This window comes from Typopeltis vanoorti, chromosome 8 (genome assembly GCF_054136105.1).
Source record: "Typopeltis vanoorti isolate ZY-2024b chromosome 8, IOZ_Tvanoo_1.0, whole genome shotgun sequence".
Classification (NCBI taxonomy): domain Eukaryota; kingdom Metazoa; phylum Arthropoda; class Arachnida; order Uropygi; family Thelyphonidae; genus Typopeltis; species Typopeltis vanoorti.
In genome coordinates this window covers 51,030,991-51,051,701 of record NC_143556.1, presented here as the reverse complement: position 1 = coordinate 51,051,701, position 20,711 = coordinate 51,030,991, and the positions used below count along the sequence as shown (strand labels likewise).

At 35.2% G+C, this 20,711-nt stretch overlaps 1 protein-coding gene across 1 annotated transcript in view; it reads left to right on the top strand.

The window, feature by feature from the left end:
* Window positions 1-20,711, top strand: part of Uch-L5 (ubiquitin carboxy-terminal hydrolase L5) — a 176,831-nt gene that overhangs the window by 119,124 nt on the left and 36,996 nt on the right. Inside the window, exon 9 of the mRNA XM_090397231.1 lies at window positions 15,458-15,553. Within this exon, the coding sequence (XP_090253357.1) occupies window positions 15,458-15,553 (96 nt within the window). The remainder of the gene's footprint in view (window positions 1-15,457; window positions 15,554-20,711) is intronic.

The following is a 20,711-nucleotide window of genomic DNA, read 5'->3' as shown; positions in this document are numbered from 1 at the left end:
TCATTCCCCTAGAATTAGTAATGGATATATATATTATTCATACTTTATTTTAATTTTTTTTAATAAGAACAGGCCATCGTTATCTCGAATTTACAGTATTTAGATAGATTGATTGTATAGATGCCTTTTTAATCTTTGCCCTCAATATTATTCGTGCAGGCGAACGGCACAAATTCATTTATTTCCCCTACAAATTTTCAATTTTATGGGAAAATTAAATACAGTGTTTATAATAAGATTTTAAAAAAGACAAAAATTATGGTTCACAAAAAAATAGATTTTTTTTGCTATCATTTGCTATCCTTCGTTGACTGAAAAATCAACGAAGAAAGAGAGGGAAAAGAAAGATGGAAGAAAGAAAACATCACATACTTCGATTGTATTTGTGATATAAATTACAACACACAAGAGCATGCTTAGCCATGTAGTTATTTTTGATAAACTACCTCAAAATTTGGGTCCAATCATAGTCTACGATTTTTCTCAGAGACAAATGAGGAACCAATACAAAATCTGGTGGTTGTTGACTAAAGATAAACATGAATGAAGATAGAAAACAAACATATAAAGAAAGATCTCAGTGAAATTTAATCAACAAATAAGTTAAACAGATGTACACTGAATTCACTTATGAATCTGCAGTTTTGGGCATTACAGTATTTGGGGATTAAAATTAAGATTACCATAAATTTTCCACTTTGCTATTGTAGCTTTATGTACTTAAAGAATGTACATTTGTGTAATTAAACCCCACAGCGTTCCACTCTCAGAGTATTCATGACTGTAATTTTAGTCCTTCAGCAGACCTTATTTCGTTCATAATAATTATAATAATTGATAGATGCAAAATAATCATGTCATTACACTGTGACAATGTATTTAGATGATAGGATGCAATGACTTAGTAGGTGTAGGTAGACAGAGACACCAAATTACAATATTTAACTATGATAATCTACACGAGGACAACGATGTTTACTCAAGTGAATCGGTGACGTCATCAGATGTAATTACCACGTTTCACGAGTTGTGGAAAGTGATATTTCCTCAGCTCTTGAACATGCAAACGTGGCAAATTGCATGGAATGCAAATGTTTGAACTAATTTTGTTTTTGTTTTGTTTCCTTTTGGCAAAAGTACTGCGGTGCATAAACAGAAAATAAGTAAACCTTGATTAGTTTAAAACAAGAATAAAATGCGCCTCACTTGGATCTGTTACAATTAAGTAATCATACACATGAACAAAATTAAATTAGGGAAGTGGAAATTAGGCTTTTTGATGCAGAGAGGTTTTATATTTTGTTTACTGAGACCATTCTAAAAACAAAAGTATTGCAATGTATTTCGTTTTGAATTAAGGAAGGTGAAACTGCTGTTGCATTAGACTTAAGTAGCTTAATTTGTATAAGAACTGCTTAATGCAGGACTACTGACTCTCTCAAGATGTTTTTTTTGCAAGGTATTCATACACTGCCAAAAAAAGGCTTGCAACTTTAATGTGCAAAAGTTTTAGGATTTTGTAGCATTTAATGTCCAAGTCTCAAGATTCTGCGACCTTAATGTGCTGCGCTGGTGACACGTTACCGTTATACTGGATTGAATGCGTCAACTTACAAATACATCCAAATTCATCTGTACAAGAGAAAATAAGAAAACTTCAATAGAAATAAATACAAAATATTTTTGAGATGGATCTTTTTGAAAAAAAAAGATAATTAATTTCCAATTAAACCTTATTTTTGTAATCTTTTATATCGTTATGCTGCATGTTCGCTTGGCCAGTTTGCTTGTTTGTGGGATGAAAAACCCAAGTTTCATGGAGAAAAAAAAGCCCTTCCACCTCTGCATGAAGCCAGATATTTCACCTTAAACTGAAAAGTCCTGGTAACAGTTCTTTGCATTCTATATCTTATTTGAACCCAGGGCTTTCCAATAAGGATATCGTCGAAAGTGACTGAACTACAGCGACACTTCCACGACATAATTCCAAATAATGGAATCATGTAAAAAGACACCAGGAATTTTTACTGTAATTCGCATAGTTTAATTCTTTTCCTCATTACAATTTTCTCTCCAGTATGGGAAATGAGTTTAAGGAAGATTAGACCTTTACGAATTCAGGAGCAAGGACATGGACAGATAACAATGTTTACATTCACATGTGTATATAAAAAAAATCATAATGACAAAAAATAAAAATGAGGGGGGGGGCAAAGCCAATACTATACAAACAGAATTTTTGTTTGTTTATTTGTTTTCAATTTTGCACATTGTCTTGAATTTAGGAGCGATAAAATAGTGCCTGCCTAAGGGCAATATACACCCTAAGAATGGCCCTGATAGATAGAGCAAGTTTTTTTTTTTTTAAATAAAGATTATATCAAAGAACTAAACAGCTGAACTTGCTTTTTGCATAAATTAATAAATATCTGGATTGTTTGCGTTTATTTATGAAAAACTTATCAACTACCTTATGTATAATCTCTTTTGATTGAGGTAAATCACGTGGAACTAGCCCAGCTGGCTGCAGCTTATATCAGTCAAAATCAAGTGAGTTTTTTCAGCAAGGGTTGTTCAGTAATATTCAAGTGATTAAGTAGATCAATATGTATCCAAACCATTTTTTAAACCAACTAATTTCCATAATATAAGCCTGTTTATCTCTGATCATACAATGATTGTTTATACAAGCTATGGATATCCTTGAAGTACCAGGAAAAACAATCAGGGAGTGTATTATTAAGCCTACGCATCATTCCTTCTACTCTAATTTGCAAGTGGCATCCACAAGTCATTGACTTCATGAGTTTGAAGGTCAGAACACTTTAAAAGAAAGAGCATTGAAGGTATTTGCTATTCTCCTCTCTCGTCAATGTACGCAGCCCATCCTATATCACTGACACCGAATGTTTTCCTACCCACCACAAGCCAGAGTGTTTCCTCAGCAGGTGAATCAGTGTGCACTCGATTTTTTACTTAATAACCTGTTTACATAAAGGATCCATCACACCTAATAAGTTGACCCCTGAAAGTGAGCGTGTTTCACATAGATATGACTGTAATGGACAAACAGCCCATACTAGACAATACACAGGGTTGTAAGCTTGTGTATGTTTACGACGATATCTGGACATTTTGATCTGAAAAAGGTCGTGACCCCCATCATTATCTGGCAGTGGTGATAATGACTTGCGTTCTTCTGGTGGCCTGGTAAGTCACCTTTCTTTGCTTCTACTGATAATTCTCTTCTTGCATTGCTTGTTAACAGAATATGCGCTATGATTTAAAATAACTCGGGCTTATTTTATTTTTTATTCTTATTTTAATTCAGGATGGTATAAAATCCGTGTGGTACCATGTAGCCTGCTATATCTTCCTTATCAATCTTGCAGACAGGACCAGCGCATAGTATTTTTCTTGTATTACGATTAATGTTCGGCGCCTTTCCAAAAAAGTTTTTTTTTTTGAATTAAGTGTGAATAAAATTAACAGGAAATGAAAAAAAATGAAAACCGCTTTACAGTATAATGTTACCTATGGATTAGTCCTGCTTATACAAATTTTTTCAAGTTATATAAATTTTCAAAATAATATAATATAGTAATATAAAGTTAAGAGATTTATTCAAATATTCTTTACATTAATTTTGCTAAAAGGGACTCGTCTCGCTTTCATTTTAGCGAAATCCTGTCGCAGTACATCAGTGTTGATGGACTGAGCAATATTGTTTTCTATTGAAATTAGTGCCAAACCATTTAGTTTTTCTTGACTCATGCTTGATCACAGGTAGTTCTTTATTAATTGTAATTTAGAAAATGTTCTCTCTCCCTTAGCAACTGAAACAGGCAAAGTCGATAGTGTTCTCAATGCAATCAGTGAATTTCCAAAGAGTTCTTCAAGGTTGTTGTTATCAATCCACTTCAAAACCATTTCTGGTGTACTATTTTCTTCAATTTTTCTAGATAATAATTTCAGCTCTATTTGCAGTTCTTCTATTTCAATGTTCTTGTTTTCTTTGTCACTTAATGCTTTTTCTAATGAACTACATTTTTCTTCCAGTTGTTGGTCTTCCATGTTATCACATTCTGTAATGTTGTAAAAATTCAAAAGGCTCCAGAATACTACTGAATGAATCAAAACGCTCCTTCATTGAAGTAATTGCTGTTGTGAACAAAATGTCAAAAAATCTGGTTTTGAATTTCCTTTTTGCATCAATTGGCTCAGGGGTATCTGGTTCCTCGTCAAAGAATTTCTTTCTCTTGATGATCTAAATGATCGCCCAACATGGTCGGTCCTTCAGATAATATTTAATGTTAGCTCATGCTGGCCTTTTCAGTACTATCATTTCAATTTGAAAATTCTCTAAGTTTTCTGGCCAATCCGCTATGTTTTCAAGATCAGAATAGCTAGTCATCTCCACAGAACTCGTTTCTACATCAAAATTTGAACATTCTCTCTCAAACACTACGTTGATTGAGTTCCCATCATCCTGTTTAGTTGCATTTGTACCAGTATTTGATTCAATCTTAACGCAAGTTTCATCAGTTTCAGCTCTCACAATGGTTACAATTCCATCATCACTTAAGCTCACTTGTGTCCATTGGTTCGATAGTGTGAACAGAATTATACTTGTCTTGCCCATCTTGCAGAAAACTATGCAGCGTTCTTTGATTCCTTAATTGCTTTATCAGCCTCTTTTCTCGATTTTGTTTATTCTGCCAACCAGACAATTTTCTCTTTCGATCCATATTTCGGGTGAAGTGGATTTCCTGGGTTTTTTTTGGAAAATTTAAAAATGGGTACAAAAATTAGAGAATGATAAAATTATGAAAAATGAAAAAAATATTTTTTGTTAAAATAACATAAATTTGAAAATAAAGATAAAATTACTGTCTTTTAAAAATTTAAGAAAGAAAAATATTGATTGGTATTAGATGTTATACTGGTGTTTTATTAAAATCTTTATTGTTTATTAAATATTAAACAATGTGAAAACCTCCCAGAGCTTTACCCAAGCATATTTTTGAGGTTTTATAAGGAAGATAAGTCTCTTGAAATATTGCTTTGGCAAGTTCTGTGAGGTTCTCACAAATATTTATCCTATATTTTCTATTAATTCATAATTTTTAAATTCTTTTAATGAAAACATCGACCCTGTTTAGTTGCATTTGTACTACCAGTATTTGATTCAATCTTAACGCAAGTTTCATCAGTTTCAGCTCTCACAATGGTGAGATCTTTAACTCATATTTGAAATTTTTAAAAAACCCAGGAATTCCACTTTCCCATATTTCTACAAATATGGGGTGAAGTGGAATCTTTTTTAACCTAGGTACATTTCTTCTAAAGCAAGTGAAATATCCTACCTTTATGTCTTTTATACAAAACAATATTTCTTTTATACCAACAATTGTTCAATATAACTTGTTGGAAATGTTAGAGAATACTAGCCTACTTAGTTCTCTCAGGAAGATTCAACGAAAATAGATAAGAGAATTTTACAAGAATGTTTCGCATTGGACTTGAGAGTTTGCCAATTATTTTGTGTCGCTGATGCCGCCATAACAGCCCGCTAATATAACAGGTTTGAATGTCGAGAAGAATGAGTTATCAATAGTAAGCCAACTTTTAGGGCTGGACCACACGATCCGATTAAAATTAGGATATGGCCTTTACACAGAACTCAACAATTAATCATAAGTTGATTTATGATACATCAAAAAATAAAGAAGAACTATTTTAGGTATATTTTCATAAATTTTAATCAAAAATTACAGCGATATAATCTGGTCCAGGATACAATTTCAGAATTTATTTGTTTGTTTCCGGAAGATATCTGAAGGGGCCTGAATGGAAGATGACATACAATCATAATTATATGTACCATTCGTTGTTTGTTTAAACTCTTATCTCATATTTTTTGACATCTTTTAGGCGCCTGTGTATATTGCACACTTCGCACACATCACCAGCCAGGCCTGCTTACAGATAAAGGTTGTAATATTCACGATTCTGTTCAAGCGTATACATTTACTTGCTTGGACCTGCTCTTCTACATAATTTCTCACAACCACTTTATTTGACTATGAGAACACTATTGTGTGAATCTGATGTACAATGTGCGAGTCATATTACGAGGATCTTTTGCCATAATTATTATTTTTTCTTTTTCATTTCTTTGTTGAAATAAACTGGGACAGAAAAAAGTCATTCACTTTATGACAACGTTGATGAACTTATATATATTTGGGATCACTTTCTTTCATTCAAATGGAATACTGTGATTGGGAAGGGATAGAGATTCAACGTTTTAAGTTATTTTAAAATGCAATACATTTTTCGTTTTATAAGGGAAACTACCTCATAATTTTTCTTTCGATTAAATTTAAGTTTAACAATGATCGGTTTAAATGCACACTGATCATTAACAAACATGAATAATAAAGAAATATCTTGAAGGAAAAAAACACAGTTGTGCAAAATACATTGATCTTTCTGCACATTGGCGTAAACGGCATCATGAAACAATTAGGACTGCGGCTCGCTAGTTGGCTATTCCTAATGTATTGCAATTTATTTATTTATTCATATGGGGTTACCCCGTTCCTCATTCATCCCGTAGGACTGGTTGAGCCCTCGTAATGAGGGATTGAGTATGTATTTACTGTAAATCCGTGTATGTTCGTGGGCCAGTTTGCCAGTTCTGAAGGACGAAAAAACTGAGTTAGCTGACTCGGTTTTTTCACTAACTCACCTTTAGTCGAAAGAGACCAGTAAAGGTTCCTCATGTCATGGACAGGAATTGAACCCAGGTCTTTCTGACCAAAGGGCTTCATCTATACCAACTGAGCTATGGAAGCTCATGTATTGCAATATTCCTGTCTTTTTGATTGGCTTATAGGAATATAAACACTCCATGGCATAGTCATTAACCAGTAGCAGCCAACTGGGTAACATTTATAACGTTTTATTAACTGAAGATGAAAGGGGTTTTCACATCTATTTGTGGGGGGGGGGTGCAATTTTTCTTATAACATCTGCTCGGAGAAGGCAATTAGCAAACACAATATATAACTCCAGGGCCTTATTGTTTTCCTATGTAATTCCAACCACCTAGCCTTCACCCTTTCCAAAAAAAAAACTGCGGTCTCTTGAGATAATGTTTCTTCCGTATTAGTTTCTGAGACTAAACTAATGCAGAATCGGCTAATAATTTGCTCTCTATAATACCTATTCAAAATGGTCTAGAAAGTGCTCTAATATTTTATTAAAGGTGGATGAGGCTCAAAATTAATCTGAATTTGAAATTGTTATAATTCCTGACCACAGAGATTAATGAATAACTAACTTAGAAGTATTGGTCAAGTGTTAATAAACTATTTAATAACCAACTAGTTTCGCCGGCTGTTGCTGTCGGCATCCACAAAAACCTCAACAGGAATCAAAGTTTAATCCTACCTGATATATGGTAGGATTAAACCTTAATCAGATCACTAAACACACATGAAATGAACTTCAGCGCCAACTACAAAATGTTTCTCAACAAGTAAATCATGTATCCGCGACACATGTATTGTTTCACATTCAGTACTATTTTGTTATTGAATTAGAATTGTCAGTTAACATCTAGCTTGTAATTTACTTTGCCTACCTTATTTGTACCCTGAAGATGCCAACAGCAATAGCCGGCAAAACTAGTTGGTTATTAAATAGTTTATTAACACTTGACCAATACTTCTAAATAAGAGTTAGTTACTCATCTGAATTTTGTTGGAAGCAACGCTAGATCGATTAGCTAATCAATAGTTAGTATAAGATCCAACAATCTTGTTTCATATTCATTGACTATGTATATAATGTAGCCAGAGAAAATTAGTTTTCTAATTTTAATTTCGTTCTATACAAACATATAAGGATTCATTGATACTCCAATTTCAATTGTCACTAGAAGACTACTGGATTTGTTCATACATTAGTCTTTTACTAAATCCTTACAGACTTAGTTCATTACAGACTCAAGCGATATGAAATTCATTTGCACATTGGACTTTGTAAAGAGATGAACAAAGGAAAAAAAATCTTTGAGGGAACATGGAACCGAGGAGATTTACTTGTGCATGAACTCACCCCCTTTATAAAGAGTGGGTGATCTGACACATGCCTTGAGACCACAGATACATTCTGACTGGGAATTATCTTTCCCAGACGGAAACAAATTGTCTTGTATTATTGGTCAAACAAGATACACTCTAACCCTATTATTATCAGTGCACTTTTTAATTCTCCTATTTTGAGCCTTGCGTCCAACAAGCAGGCAATGGAGGTTAATGAAGAACCCTTTCACCAATGCCAGTGACGAAGGGGGAGGATTTCCCTGAGTGTAAAGGGGTGAAAAAGAGAAGCGTAGATGTTGTAATAGGTTTCACGGTATAATAAGAACACAGATGGTTAAGAAAATAACTATTTATTAACTTAAAGCTAATATTTCGCTGGTATTATATCCAGCATCTTCAGAGCACACAAACACAAAGTTTGTTACAAATGTAAGACAACCACAATCTGGTGTAACAGTGGGGAAAGTCTTGCATTTGTAACAAACTTTGTGTTGTGTGCTCTGAAGATGCTGGATATAATACCAGCGAAATATTAGCTTTAAGTTAATAAATAGTTATTTTCTTAACCATCTGTGTTCTTATTATACTGTGAAACCTATTACAACATGTCTGATGAACACATAAGCCTATCCACGCGTAGAGAAGTGTAGAGTTCCGATGTAGTGTTGTATTAACGCTTAACCACAAAAGCCCTATGGCATAAATGCGTCGAACCTGATGCACAGCATGACTAATTGGGAACAACTGAAACTAGCTACATCTCCCAAGTGACCTTTGACACAAAAAATCAAAAGGTAGCAGTTAGAGGGCTCAAAGGATTACGTCCCTTAATCACTTGGTTCTTGGGATCTGAGGATAATGAAATAGTGAGGAAACAGCAGTGAATAATTTGTGTATAAATCATTTTATAATTTACACTGCCTTCTGGCTTTAGAAAAGGGGAAACTGTGGCTTGTTTATTCATTAAACACCTTTTATTTTATTTTTTTGTTAGCTCAGGAAAAACACACCATTTGTTTCTACGCTTAATTGCAAAGACTGACATAGTGTGCTATCTAATTTTTATATTTAACCAGTTAATTTCCTAAAAATCTTTGGGCGTGTAGTCATAGCGTCCTTTGTAATGCAAAACAACGAAAAAAGTTCAGACTACCATATTTTCAGTATAAGTTTTTAGTTATGCCATTATTCATACTGAAATTACTTTTTTTATAGCCTTTAAAATAAGCAAAAAGAAATTTCTAAATCACTTAGGGAATTGAAACAACGTAGATCCGAATATAAATTAAATTATACTTTAATAAATATTTCCGATATTTCGGCAATGTCACATTGTCATTTTCAAAAAGAACTTACAAAAAGGCAGTTGCACACAGGCACTAACAATACAGTAACTGAGAATGAAGATATGAAGCTATCGTTCTCCTAGAAGTCCTGATGGTGCCCTCTAGCGGGCTAAGTAGGCATTCTTGGCCGTTGGGCTGAAGGTCTGCTGATGTATGGCTCCCAAATTTGGGGCAGTCGCATACAACCAAATTTGTTGAGGTTTGAAGAGTTTCTTAGGGCAGAGGCTGATTCCATAAATAATCTTTTGTATTTATATTTGCTCCGGTGTATTACTGTAGCTTTCTTCCACCGTATTCTGTGGCGTGTATCCAGAGCATGGTCTGCAAGACCAGAATGGCTATACTTGTAAAACCGGATGTAGTCCTTGTGTTCAGAAATTCTGATATTCGCTGTCCTGCCTGTTTGGCCAAAGTACGACAGTTTACAACTGCAAGGGACCTGGTATACACCAGGTAGGTCTAGGGGAAGTGGTTGGTCTTTGGTAGAGCGGATAAGGGATGCCAATTTTCTGTAAGGCCTGTAACAGGAGGTGAGGTCATGTTTTTTTAGAATTTTGGTAATTTTTTCTGAGGTGCCTCGGATGTAGGGAATGGTGATGGATTTAGAGTAATCTTTTTTGTGGAGGGGGGGAGGAGGGGGGCTGTGGTTTGTAGGTTTTAATATTTTTTGAGGGGGTAGCCATTGGCTGAGAAAGTGTTGAGGATGTGATTTAGCTCCCAAAAACCACCCAAAACCAATATATCCAACAAGGAATTTAAAGCCCTACAGGAATTGAGAAATAATAAAGAATTAGTTATCACCAAAGCGGACAAGGGAAATGCAACTGTAGTACTTAACCAAAAGGACTACAAAGGTAAGCTGAATGCTCTTCTATTAGATCGGGCTACTTACCTCCCTGTCAATTACAACCCCACCAACTCACAAATTAGAAAACTTCACAGGCTCCTTAAGAAAGTCACTTCTTGGCCTGTAGAAGTTACCAACAGATTAAAACCGTTTAACTCTATACCCCCCCGTATTTACGGACTCCCAAAAATACATAAAGAAAATGTGCCATTACGTCCCATAGTGGATGGCATTGATTCCCCCACATACAAATTAGCTAAACATTTGGCCAAAGAGCTCACACACTATACTGGCAACACACCATCACACATAAAAAAACTCAGCCCACTTCAAAGCCAGCATAGAAAACCTTACACTCCAACATACTGACATAATGGTCAGCTTCGACGTCTCCTCCTTATTCACAAATGTCCCACTCAAGGAAACTTTAGAGCTAATCCAAGCTAAATTTTCTCCCCATATCTCAGCCCTATTTCAGTTCACAATGAACTCAGGCTATTTCGTTTGGCAGGGAAAATTCTACAAACAAATAGAGGGGACAGCCATGGGCTCACCACTCTCCCCACCCTTGGCCAATTTCTTTATGGAGACCTTTGAGGAAAAAGCCTTAGTCTCTGCCACACAAAAACCAACCATATGGCTTCGCTACGTTGATGATGTGTTCGCTATTTGGCCACATGGCTCTGAAACACTCCTCTCCTTCCTTACACACTTAAACAACCAACACGCCAGAATCAAGTTCACCCTGGGAAAAGAGGAAAACAACTGCCTCCCTTTCCTAGACACACTAGTCACCTGCCAGCCTGATGGAACTTTGGTTTTCTCAGTTTACAGAAAACCCACCCATACAGGCAGATACATCCACCAACAATCCCACCACCCTCCCTCACAACAATATGGAGTGGTAAAAACACTATACAACAGGGCTAAACTAATCTGTTCTAACGACATAGCCCTTAACACTGAACTAAATCACATCCTCAACACTTTCTCAGCCAATGGCTACCCCCCCCGAAAAAAATCCAAAAAATATTAAAACCTACAAACCACAGCTCCCCTCCTCCCCCCTCCACAAAAAAGATTACTCTAAATCCATCACCATTCCCTACATCCGATGCACCTCAGAAAAAATTACCAAAATTCTAAAAAAACATGACCTCACCTCCTGTTACAGGCCTTACAGAAAATTGGCATCCCTTATCCGCTCTACCAAAGACCAACCACTTCCCCTAGACCTACCTGGTGTATACCAGGTCCCTTGCAGTTGTAAACTGTCGTACTTTGGCCAAACCGGCAGGACAGCGAATATCAGAATTTCTGAACACAAGGACTACATCCGGTTTTACAAGTATAGCCATTCTGGTCTTGCAGACCATGCTCTGGATACACGCCACAGAATACGGTGGAAGAAAGCTACAGTAATACACCGGAGCAAATATAAATACGAAAGATTATTTATGGAATCAGCCTCTGCCCTAAGAAACTCTTCAAACCTCAACAAATTTGGTTGTATGCGACTGCCCCAAATTTGGGAGGCATACATCAGTAGACCTTCAGCCCAACGGCCAAGAACGCCTACTTAGCCCGCTAGAGGGCACCATCAGGACTTCTAGGAGAACGATAGCTTCATATCTTCATTCTCAGTTACTGTATTGTTAGTGCCTGTGTGCAACTGCCTTTTTGCAAGTTCCTTTTGAAAATGGCAATGTAACATTGCCGAAATATCGGAAATATTTATTAAAGTATAATTTAATTTATATTCGGATCTACGTTGTTTCAATTCCCTAAGTGATTTAGAAATGCATAACCAACGTATGAGCCTGTCTACGAGAAGCAAAAAGAAACAGCAAAAAAATCTTTCTAAAGATTTGCAAAAAAACATTTTTGCAAACCTATTGTTCAGATTTGGGAAAAGTAATTTATAGATATTTATATATTATAATTAATTCAGTAATTAAATAATGTTTATTTTCTTCATTTTTTGACTTTGATTTTTTTCAATTTTTGACCCCCTCCCGATATTCACAAAATAAATCTTTCCTCCCCCTCAAAAAAAAAAAAAATATATATATATAACAAAAACGTCCAGTATTACTGTATTTAATAATATTAAAGCCATGATATAATCGCTAAAAATAGTATATTTGAATTTATGGGATTTTAAAATTCCGACAGATCGATATTTGGAACATAATATGTCAGATGTAACTGTAGTTGAGAAGAAGCATGTATGGTTCACAGATGATGATACTGGACTCTAATAGATTGAAAGATAAAGAGCTAGAAAATATAATAAAATAGTGAGAAGATGCCTTTGATAAACAAGCTATGGTTACTGGCTCCTTTAACGGAATACTTAAATGATTTGAAAAATATCTATATAATTTAGGATTCCAGAAGTAACTTTTTTTAAGCAATACGCAGCACTGCTGGTATGACTTACATCTTATGAAGATATGTTTGATTTATAAGTTCTTAGTAGCTCTTGAAATGATGAAAAATTTTCAGTTAAAAAGCGTTGTGAAACGTAACTGTTAGATTTATTATTACAAGAGACCTCCAGTGAGTTAGGAATTCATTGTACTGATCCTATAATCGTTTATATATTTCTGGAGCATCATGTAATTATGCAATGTAATTTATAATAACTCTTTATTTTAGCAGTCTTATTTTATTATACTTTATTGACTACATATTTAAATAATTTATTCAATACCTGGCTTTCCCTTTCAGTCGTTTCCGACCACAACAAAGTACCATTACTTCCCCTCTCCCATTTTATCCAGGCTTGGGATGTATTCATCACCATAATCCATGTATGTGTTTAGTGGGCGGTTTATCTGTTCTGGAGGGACAAAAAACCCGAGTTTCCGGGTGGGGAAAACCCTACCTCCATATGAGACCGGCTAACTCACCTTTAGTCGAAAGAGACCAGATAAAGGTTCCTCATGTCACTGACGGGAATCGAACCCAGGTATTTCCGACCAAAGGGCTTCGTCTGTACTGATTGAGATAAGGAGGCTCATTTATTCAATAAGCATATTATATGTCATCAAGTTCACATCTAGTATTAGTCTTCATAATTTCATTTTTTTGTATCTTCATTTTCATGAGTAATAATTTCACAATTTATTCTTGGAGATTTAAATGATTTGAGGAAAATGCAATTTTAAAATGGATTTTAAATATTAGATATCAAGTTTTAAGGAGTATTTACTATATGCAGGTATTGTTGTTGTTTATTACCCGCAATATTCATAATAAGTATGAAAGTAAATGGCTTTTAATAAAATCTACCTGCTAATATCCTGTTCCAAAACTCTCAAAATAGATTAATCTGAAATTCACAAAAATGAATGAAAAATTACAGTCAATGGCTCTTACTAATAGCTCCTAGTGACTGCTTTAAGTTCCCAGCCATCGTTTTTTTTTTTTTTTTTTTTTTTTTTTTTTTTTTTTTTAATAAGTGGGTCAGCAAATGGATTGTGTATATTGTCTTCTGCATGCAAATATGGGTCTCGATCTCAATGTACCACCTGGGAGGCATTTAGTTGATATTTATTACAAGGCGGCATTTGTGAAATTGCTACAAAATGGGAAGTGGAGTATTTAGTCAAATCTGTTTCGAACCGAATATGTCATTTGCCTAGTGAGAGATTTCTCGCCGGAACAAACCTTGTGCACAGAAAAGGGAATTAATAGAGTCCTCGAAAGGGGGTGGGGTCAAAAGACATTTTATTAGTTGATAGTAAGGAAAGTAAAGAAATCACAGTGACATTTAAGCCTGATAGTAAAGGAATTGGTGCTGCTAGACAAGTGAAGTTTTTCTTCATATTTCTTTGGTAAACTGAACACACTGAAGTCGTCACTATTTTTTTGGATGAAAACCCTAGTTTCTAGGAAGAAAGATCTGCCATCTCTGTGTATGATGAACTGACTCACCTTCATTTGAAAACCCCTGTATAGAGATTCTTGTCGAATTTTTGTTTGTGAATGCCAGAAAGGATGAACATCAGGTTTACAGCACTTCTGGATAATGCATTGACATTTACAGAATATTCAGCACAACTGTGCTCCATTTCATACTGATTTCAACCTTTGGGGTGAACTGGAATGTTGGGTGCATGTCATACCAATGCATAGTCATATTTGAAAGAAGAATGATTCAAAAATACCTGTCTTCTATTATCACATACTGATACAGCATACCTAATAGTAAAGGTATTCTGTTTTCTAAATAGATGAAAAAAATGTGATCCGGAATATAATGCTATTCTAATATTCAGTGTACTGTGTGTTTAATTAATTGCCTTATCCATGTTTTATCAGATTTATGGGTTTTTCCACCTTTACCTCTTGTAATAAAGCATTTACTGTATATACTCAAGTTGAAGCAAACACAAAACGGGTAGGAAATATGAACTTTTTATTGAGATATGTAATTTTCTTTTGTTAATAAGACATTAAATCACCAGCTACTTTTCTTCATGTTGCATAACTAGATAAATCTGCACATGCATTTAAAGTAATGGTAAGGGAAGAAGCATTTCTGAGACCAAGACATAATTTTGAGATAGGAATTTTGTGATTTCTGTAGCATATCACTATTTTGAAGTTAATGCTAATTTTATAATGTTATTAATAGGCATTATATACTTCTGATTGTATTGTTAGGTTTATTAAAGACGTCATCAAACAGAACACAGATTCAAGAAACTACAAAATGTTAATAATAGACAGCTTCTGTTTCACAATTGTTAAAGAAAGATCTTCTCTTTCATTGCATTACAATGTTGCCATTATTGTCCTTAAATATTTCAATTGTTTTTTCTCAGACTGCAATTGCATTACATATAATCTATATAGTTTGTTTATAATGACTCAATCATTTTAATCAGTGCATTTTAGACTGCAGAATGCAGTTAGTTTTGACATAGTAGTTCAATAGAATTGCATACATTTTATTTGCTTACTAACATTTTCTGTCCTTAAAAACATGTTTTATAACCATTTCTTCAGATTGAAGTGGGGGAAAGGTCTTTTTCTACATAAACATATTGACAATTACAGTTGCATTAATTTAATACCAAACTTTTTTACACAGCAAAATTACTGAGTTTATTTATTTTTTCCCTTCCATTTTATAACAGAATGGTAATGATGCAGAAGCAGATGAACTCCACTCTGAAATCAGCAAACTTCATATGTTAATGGCAGAAGAAGAAGCAAAAATGAAAAGATACAAAGTAAGTTATTAATTGAAATATAAATTATTTTATAATACATTTTCAATATTGGGCTTAACCACATCCTAATAAGTTTGAATAAATTTTTCTGCTGATTCATTCATCTGAGTCACTGAATCAAAGACTGATAATTGGAATGAGTAAACCAACAGTGATCTCTGAGACTATATATGCCATTACATGATCCATGCATACAAAGGTGGAAGGATTATTCCTTTTAAACTTAGGTTTCCTCCTCTCTCCCTCATAAAACATAGACAATTGATAAACATGGTACACTCATCTCATGTCCTGAGGATCCTGGGACCATCTTTTCTCTTTGTGTGTTTTAATCATTTGTCTTTGGTTCTCACTCATAGTAATTCATGTGTAGCGTAGTTAGACAAGTTTGCCAATGTTTATATATATATATATATATATATATATATATATATACCCATATAATACTGGATATATATCAGAATTCAGCCATGGGAACGTACACAGACAATATGCATTACTGGTCATATTGAGCAGTAGATGGTGCTGTGTTGATGGTAGTAGTTTTGGAGAATTAAGTAAAGAAGATGGTACATTGTAGTGGAGTAGTGTGCCCTCCTGTGATGAGTCCTTGGGGTTGTCACGTAATAATAATAATTATAATAGTTATCATCATATTTATGCAACTGTTATATGTTTGGGCATGGATTAAGATTTGGGGGTGCTTAAGGGTCAAAGCTGTATAACTGAGAGGAGACCTCCACATAGCCTTTAAAGGAATGCGGAGAACCGACCAGGGCTTCTGACCTAATGTCCAATCCTCACCTTCTCGTGGTGCACCCTGTTGGGTATCTACTTGGATACTGAACGAACGAGGATGGGCTGGCAATTTGGGATTTAGCCGACCAAATTGTACTCTTATTGGTTAAACCAAAATATAGAATGATGGTACAACATGACAAAATTTCATGCCGGCTGGGGCGTCGCCCGGTTAAACAAGGCCCCCGTTGTTTTCGTCAGGGAACCAGGGCGAACAGCGAAAAGTCAGCTACTGGAACAAATCTGAAAACAAACCCCAACTCAACATCACCAGAGTTAAAGATCGGTACTATCAACGTAAGAAGCCTGAATGGCAAAGAAATGGAGCTAGCTGAGGAATTAGATAAGTACCAGATCGACATAATAGGGGTGACTGAAACAAAAAAGACCAAAACTGGTGAGATCTTTCTGAGCAATAAATACAAAATGTTATATTCAGGCAATGACAATCAAGGAAAAGAAGGAGTAGCCATAGTATTCAACACAAAATACGAGGCTAATCTTCTTGAATGGCAGTCAGTCTCAAGTAGAGTAATGTGGGCAAATATGAGAATGGGGAACTGGACAATGAGACTTATTTGTGCCTATGGTCCCACAGAAGGTTCTTCTAAGGTAGAAGTGGAGGAATTTTTTGAGGCTTTAGAAAAAGCAACTGACACAATGAAAAATGAAAAGTTGGTCCTTGTTGGGGATCTAAATAGCAGAGTAGGAAATGATTGTGAGACATACAAAAATATTTTGGGAAAATTTGGAGAAAAGAGCAAAGCTAATAATAATGGCAAATATCTGTTGGATTTCTGCTCAGGACATGGACTAGTTATTACTAACACCATGTTCCAACATAAAAATGTGCACAAATTCACATGGAGAGAAGAGGCTAGGAATAAGAAAAGTCTCATTGACTATGTTATTGTTGATAGTGATGTTTTCTCCCTGGTGCAGGACACCAGAGTGTACAGAGGATTTGAAATTGGAAGTGATCACTATTTAGTCTTGAGCAGGATAAAATTGAATTTCATATTGAAAAGAATAACATGTAAGAAAGTTTTAAAGCGAATAAAAGTTGAGCAGCTCTCAGATGTGAGCTGTAGACTAAAATACACAAAGATTATTGAAGAAAAAACGAAAGAGTTTGAGAACAGGATTCAAACCTTGGAGATTCAGTGGCAAACTCTGAAGAAAACATTGATTGATTCTGCCAGAGAGGCATGTGGTGAGGTTGTTTGTAAGGATAAAAAAATCAGAACTCCCTGGTGGACACAGGAGGTTAAAGAGGTAGTGAAGGAAAAGAAGAAAGCATACCAAAAGTTCCTGTCAAATAAGTCAGCTTGTGCTCTTAGAGAATATAGAGACAAATGCAAGAATGCTAAACACTGTGTAAAACTAGCTAAACAAAAGTCATGGGTGGACTTTGGCAAGAATATAGAAAATAAATATCAAGAAGGTGGCAAAATATTCTGGAGGTTGTTGAAGAAGCTTAAGAATGGAGGAAAGAGTGCTATAAAAGGAATTAGAGATGATAAAGGTGACATGAAAACGGGAGAAAAAGATATCCTTGAAGTATGGAGTAATTACTTTGAAAAACTGCTAAATGAAACAAGCAGTGATGACAGCACAGTGGTAAAAAAGACTGACCAGGCATGCAGTCAGGAATACATATCCATACTTGAAGTAGAAAAAGCCATCAAAGGCTTGAAATGTGGAAAGGCAGCAGGAGTAGATGATATTCGACCAGAAATGCTGAAGTATGGTGGTATAAGAGTCTTACAGTGGCTTCACTGCATAGTTCAGAAAGCCTGGACAGAGGGACGAATTCCCGATGATTGGAGTAGAGCTCTCATAGTACCCATATATAAAAAGGGAAATAAAACTGCATGTCAGAATTACAGAGGTATTTCCCTACTGAGTGTTCCTGGCAAGATCTATGCAAGTATACTTGAGAAACGGTTGAGAAGAATTGTGGAAGAAAAGCTTGGTGAAGAACAAGCTGGATTCAGGCCAAATAGAGGCTGTCAGGATCAGATCTTCACTTTACGACAAATAGTCGAGAAAGCATGGGAATATAACAAAGATCTGTATTTAAGTTTTGTCGATCTGGAAAAGGCATATGACAAGGTGCCAAGAGAGAAGCTATTCAATACGCTGCAGTTATATGGTGTCAATGGGACATTATATCAAGCAATACTTAGTCTTTATTTGAGTTGTAAGTCAGCAGTTAGAATTGAAGGAAGTACAGGAAGATGGTTTAATGTTAAATCTGGTGTGAGACAAGGATGTACATTATCCCCTCTGTTATTCATTATCTATATGGATCACATTATGAAGGAAAGTGGTATTAAACATGATATCAAAATTGGAGATGTTAATGTCAGCTCTTTGCTTTATGCGGATGATGTTATACTTCTAAATAAATCCGCTACAAGTCTGCAAGATTCTCTGACTAAATTGAATAGCTCTTGTAATAAATATGGTATGAAGGTCAGCAATAAAAAGACAAAGACAATGAAAATAGGCAGAATCATTGAAAATGTCAACTGTGTTGTGAATGGAGAACCTGTGGAACAAGTAAAACATTTCAGCTATTTAGGCACGATTTTTACTGAAGATGGTAAATTAAATATAGAAATAGACAACAGAATCAGCAAAGCTGGTATGGTGGGAAGTCAATTGAATAAATTCATATGGAATAAGAGAGAAATTAGTCGGAACACTAAATTAGCTGTATACAAGACAGTGTTCAAACCAGTTTTAACTTATGGATCTGAGAGCTGGGTCAGAAGTAAAACACTTGACCAAAGACTAGAGACTTCAGATATGAGAGTCCTGAGAAAGATTATAGGCGTGAACAGATGGCATCAATGGCAGTATCATATTAAAAACGAGGATATTAGGAAAGAACTTGACATTGTCAGCATCCAGGAATGTGTTAGCAGAGCTAATCTCAGGTGGTATGGTCACTTAAACAGAATGGGCGAGGAAAGATTAGCAAAACAAGTGTTCTCTGCCAGGTTGGCAGGAAAACGACCCAGAGGAAGACCAAGATATAGGTGGATTGATACAGTACAAAGTGCTTTAGACGATAGAAATATAAGATCTGATAATATTGGAGTGTTGACAAGTAACAGACTGATTTGGAGGAAAATTATAGATAGGAAATTAATAATGATGTAATTTTTTTCATGTAGTACTATCATATCCTGTACACCCCTTGAGGGTACATGGCAGGAATTTGATGATGATGATGATGATAAGATTTGTTACATATATGTATATGTTATGACTAAAAGATTGTGGATTTCATTCCAAAATTGTGAGTAGAAGCATTCTAGTCAGTCTAAAATCTTCACCTTGAGCAACTGAACAAACTCCTGATGTACATTTTTATTTATTTATTTTATTTCTAGTTACAATATTTGTTCACAAGCGAACTTAGTTTTGAATTTTTTTAAATATAACATTTCCTTCTTAGCATGAAAATGTGGTGAAGGAATTGGTATTTAAAATGCATGAGCATTTTAATGAAACTATGTGAGCTGTAATAAGGAAAACAGTTATAGCAGTTATCTAGTCACCAAAAACAGATATTATTAACTCATAAATGAAGTAGAAGAAACAGAACAAAAAAGGACAGTGTTGGGTATCAATGTTATGAGTTTTTTTTTTTTTTTTTTAAGTAGTAGTGAAAAAATAATGTGATTTGTAGGTGGAAATGGAACAGATATTTGAATTACTTGCAAAAGGATGAATTATTGAATGCTGTTCATGTTGTGCTAAAAACGATAGCCAGGGTGAGCACTCGTAAATAGAAAAAATTTTTCAAAGCAAATGCATAAATCCATGAAATAAGTGATTATGTGATGTATCCTAATTTATACATGCCATGCCCTAAAAAAAAGTTTTCATTTTGACAGAATGACTTAAGGTGGGGTGCTTAAGGGTCAAAGCTGTATAACTGAGAGGAGACTACCACATGGCCTTTAAAGGAATGCGGAGATCCGACCAGGGCTTCTGACCTAATGTCCGATCCTCACCTTCTCATGGTGCACCCTGTTGGGTATCTACCTGGATACTGAACGAACGAGGATGGGCTGACAATTTGGGATTTAGCCGACCAAATTGTATTCTTATTGGCTTAAACCAATGTACAAAATGATGGTACAACATGACAAACTTTCACGCCTGCTGGGGCGTTGCCCGGTTAAACAAGGTCCCCGTTGTTTTCGCCAGGGAACCAGGGTGAACAGCGAAAAGTCAGCTACTGGAACAAATCTGAAAGCACACACACACCCCAACTCAACATCACCAGAGTTAAAGATTGGTACTATCAACATAAGAAGCCTGATGGCAAAGAAATGGAGCT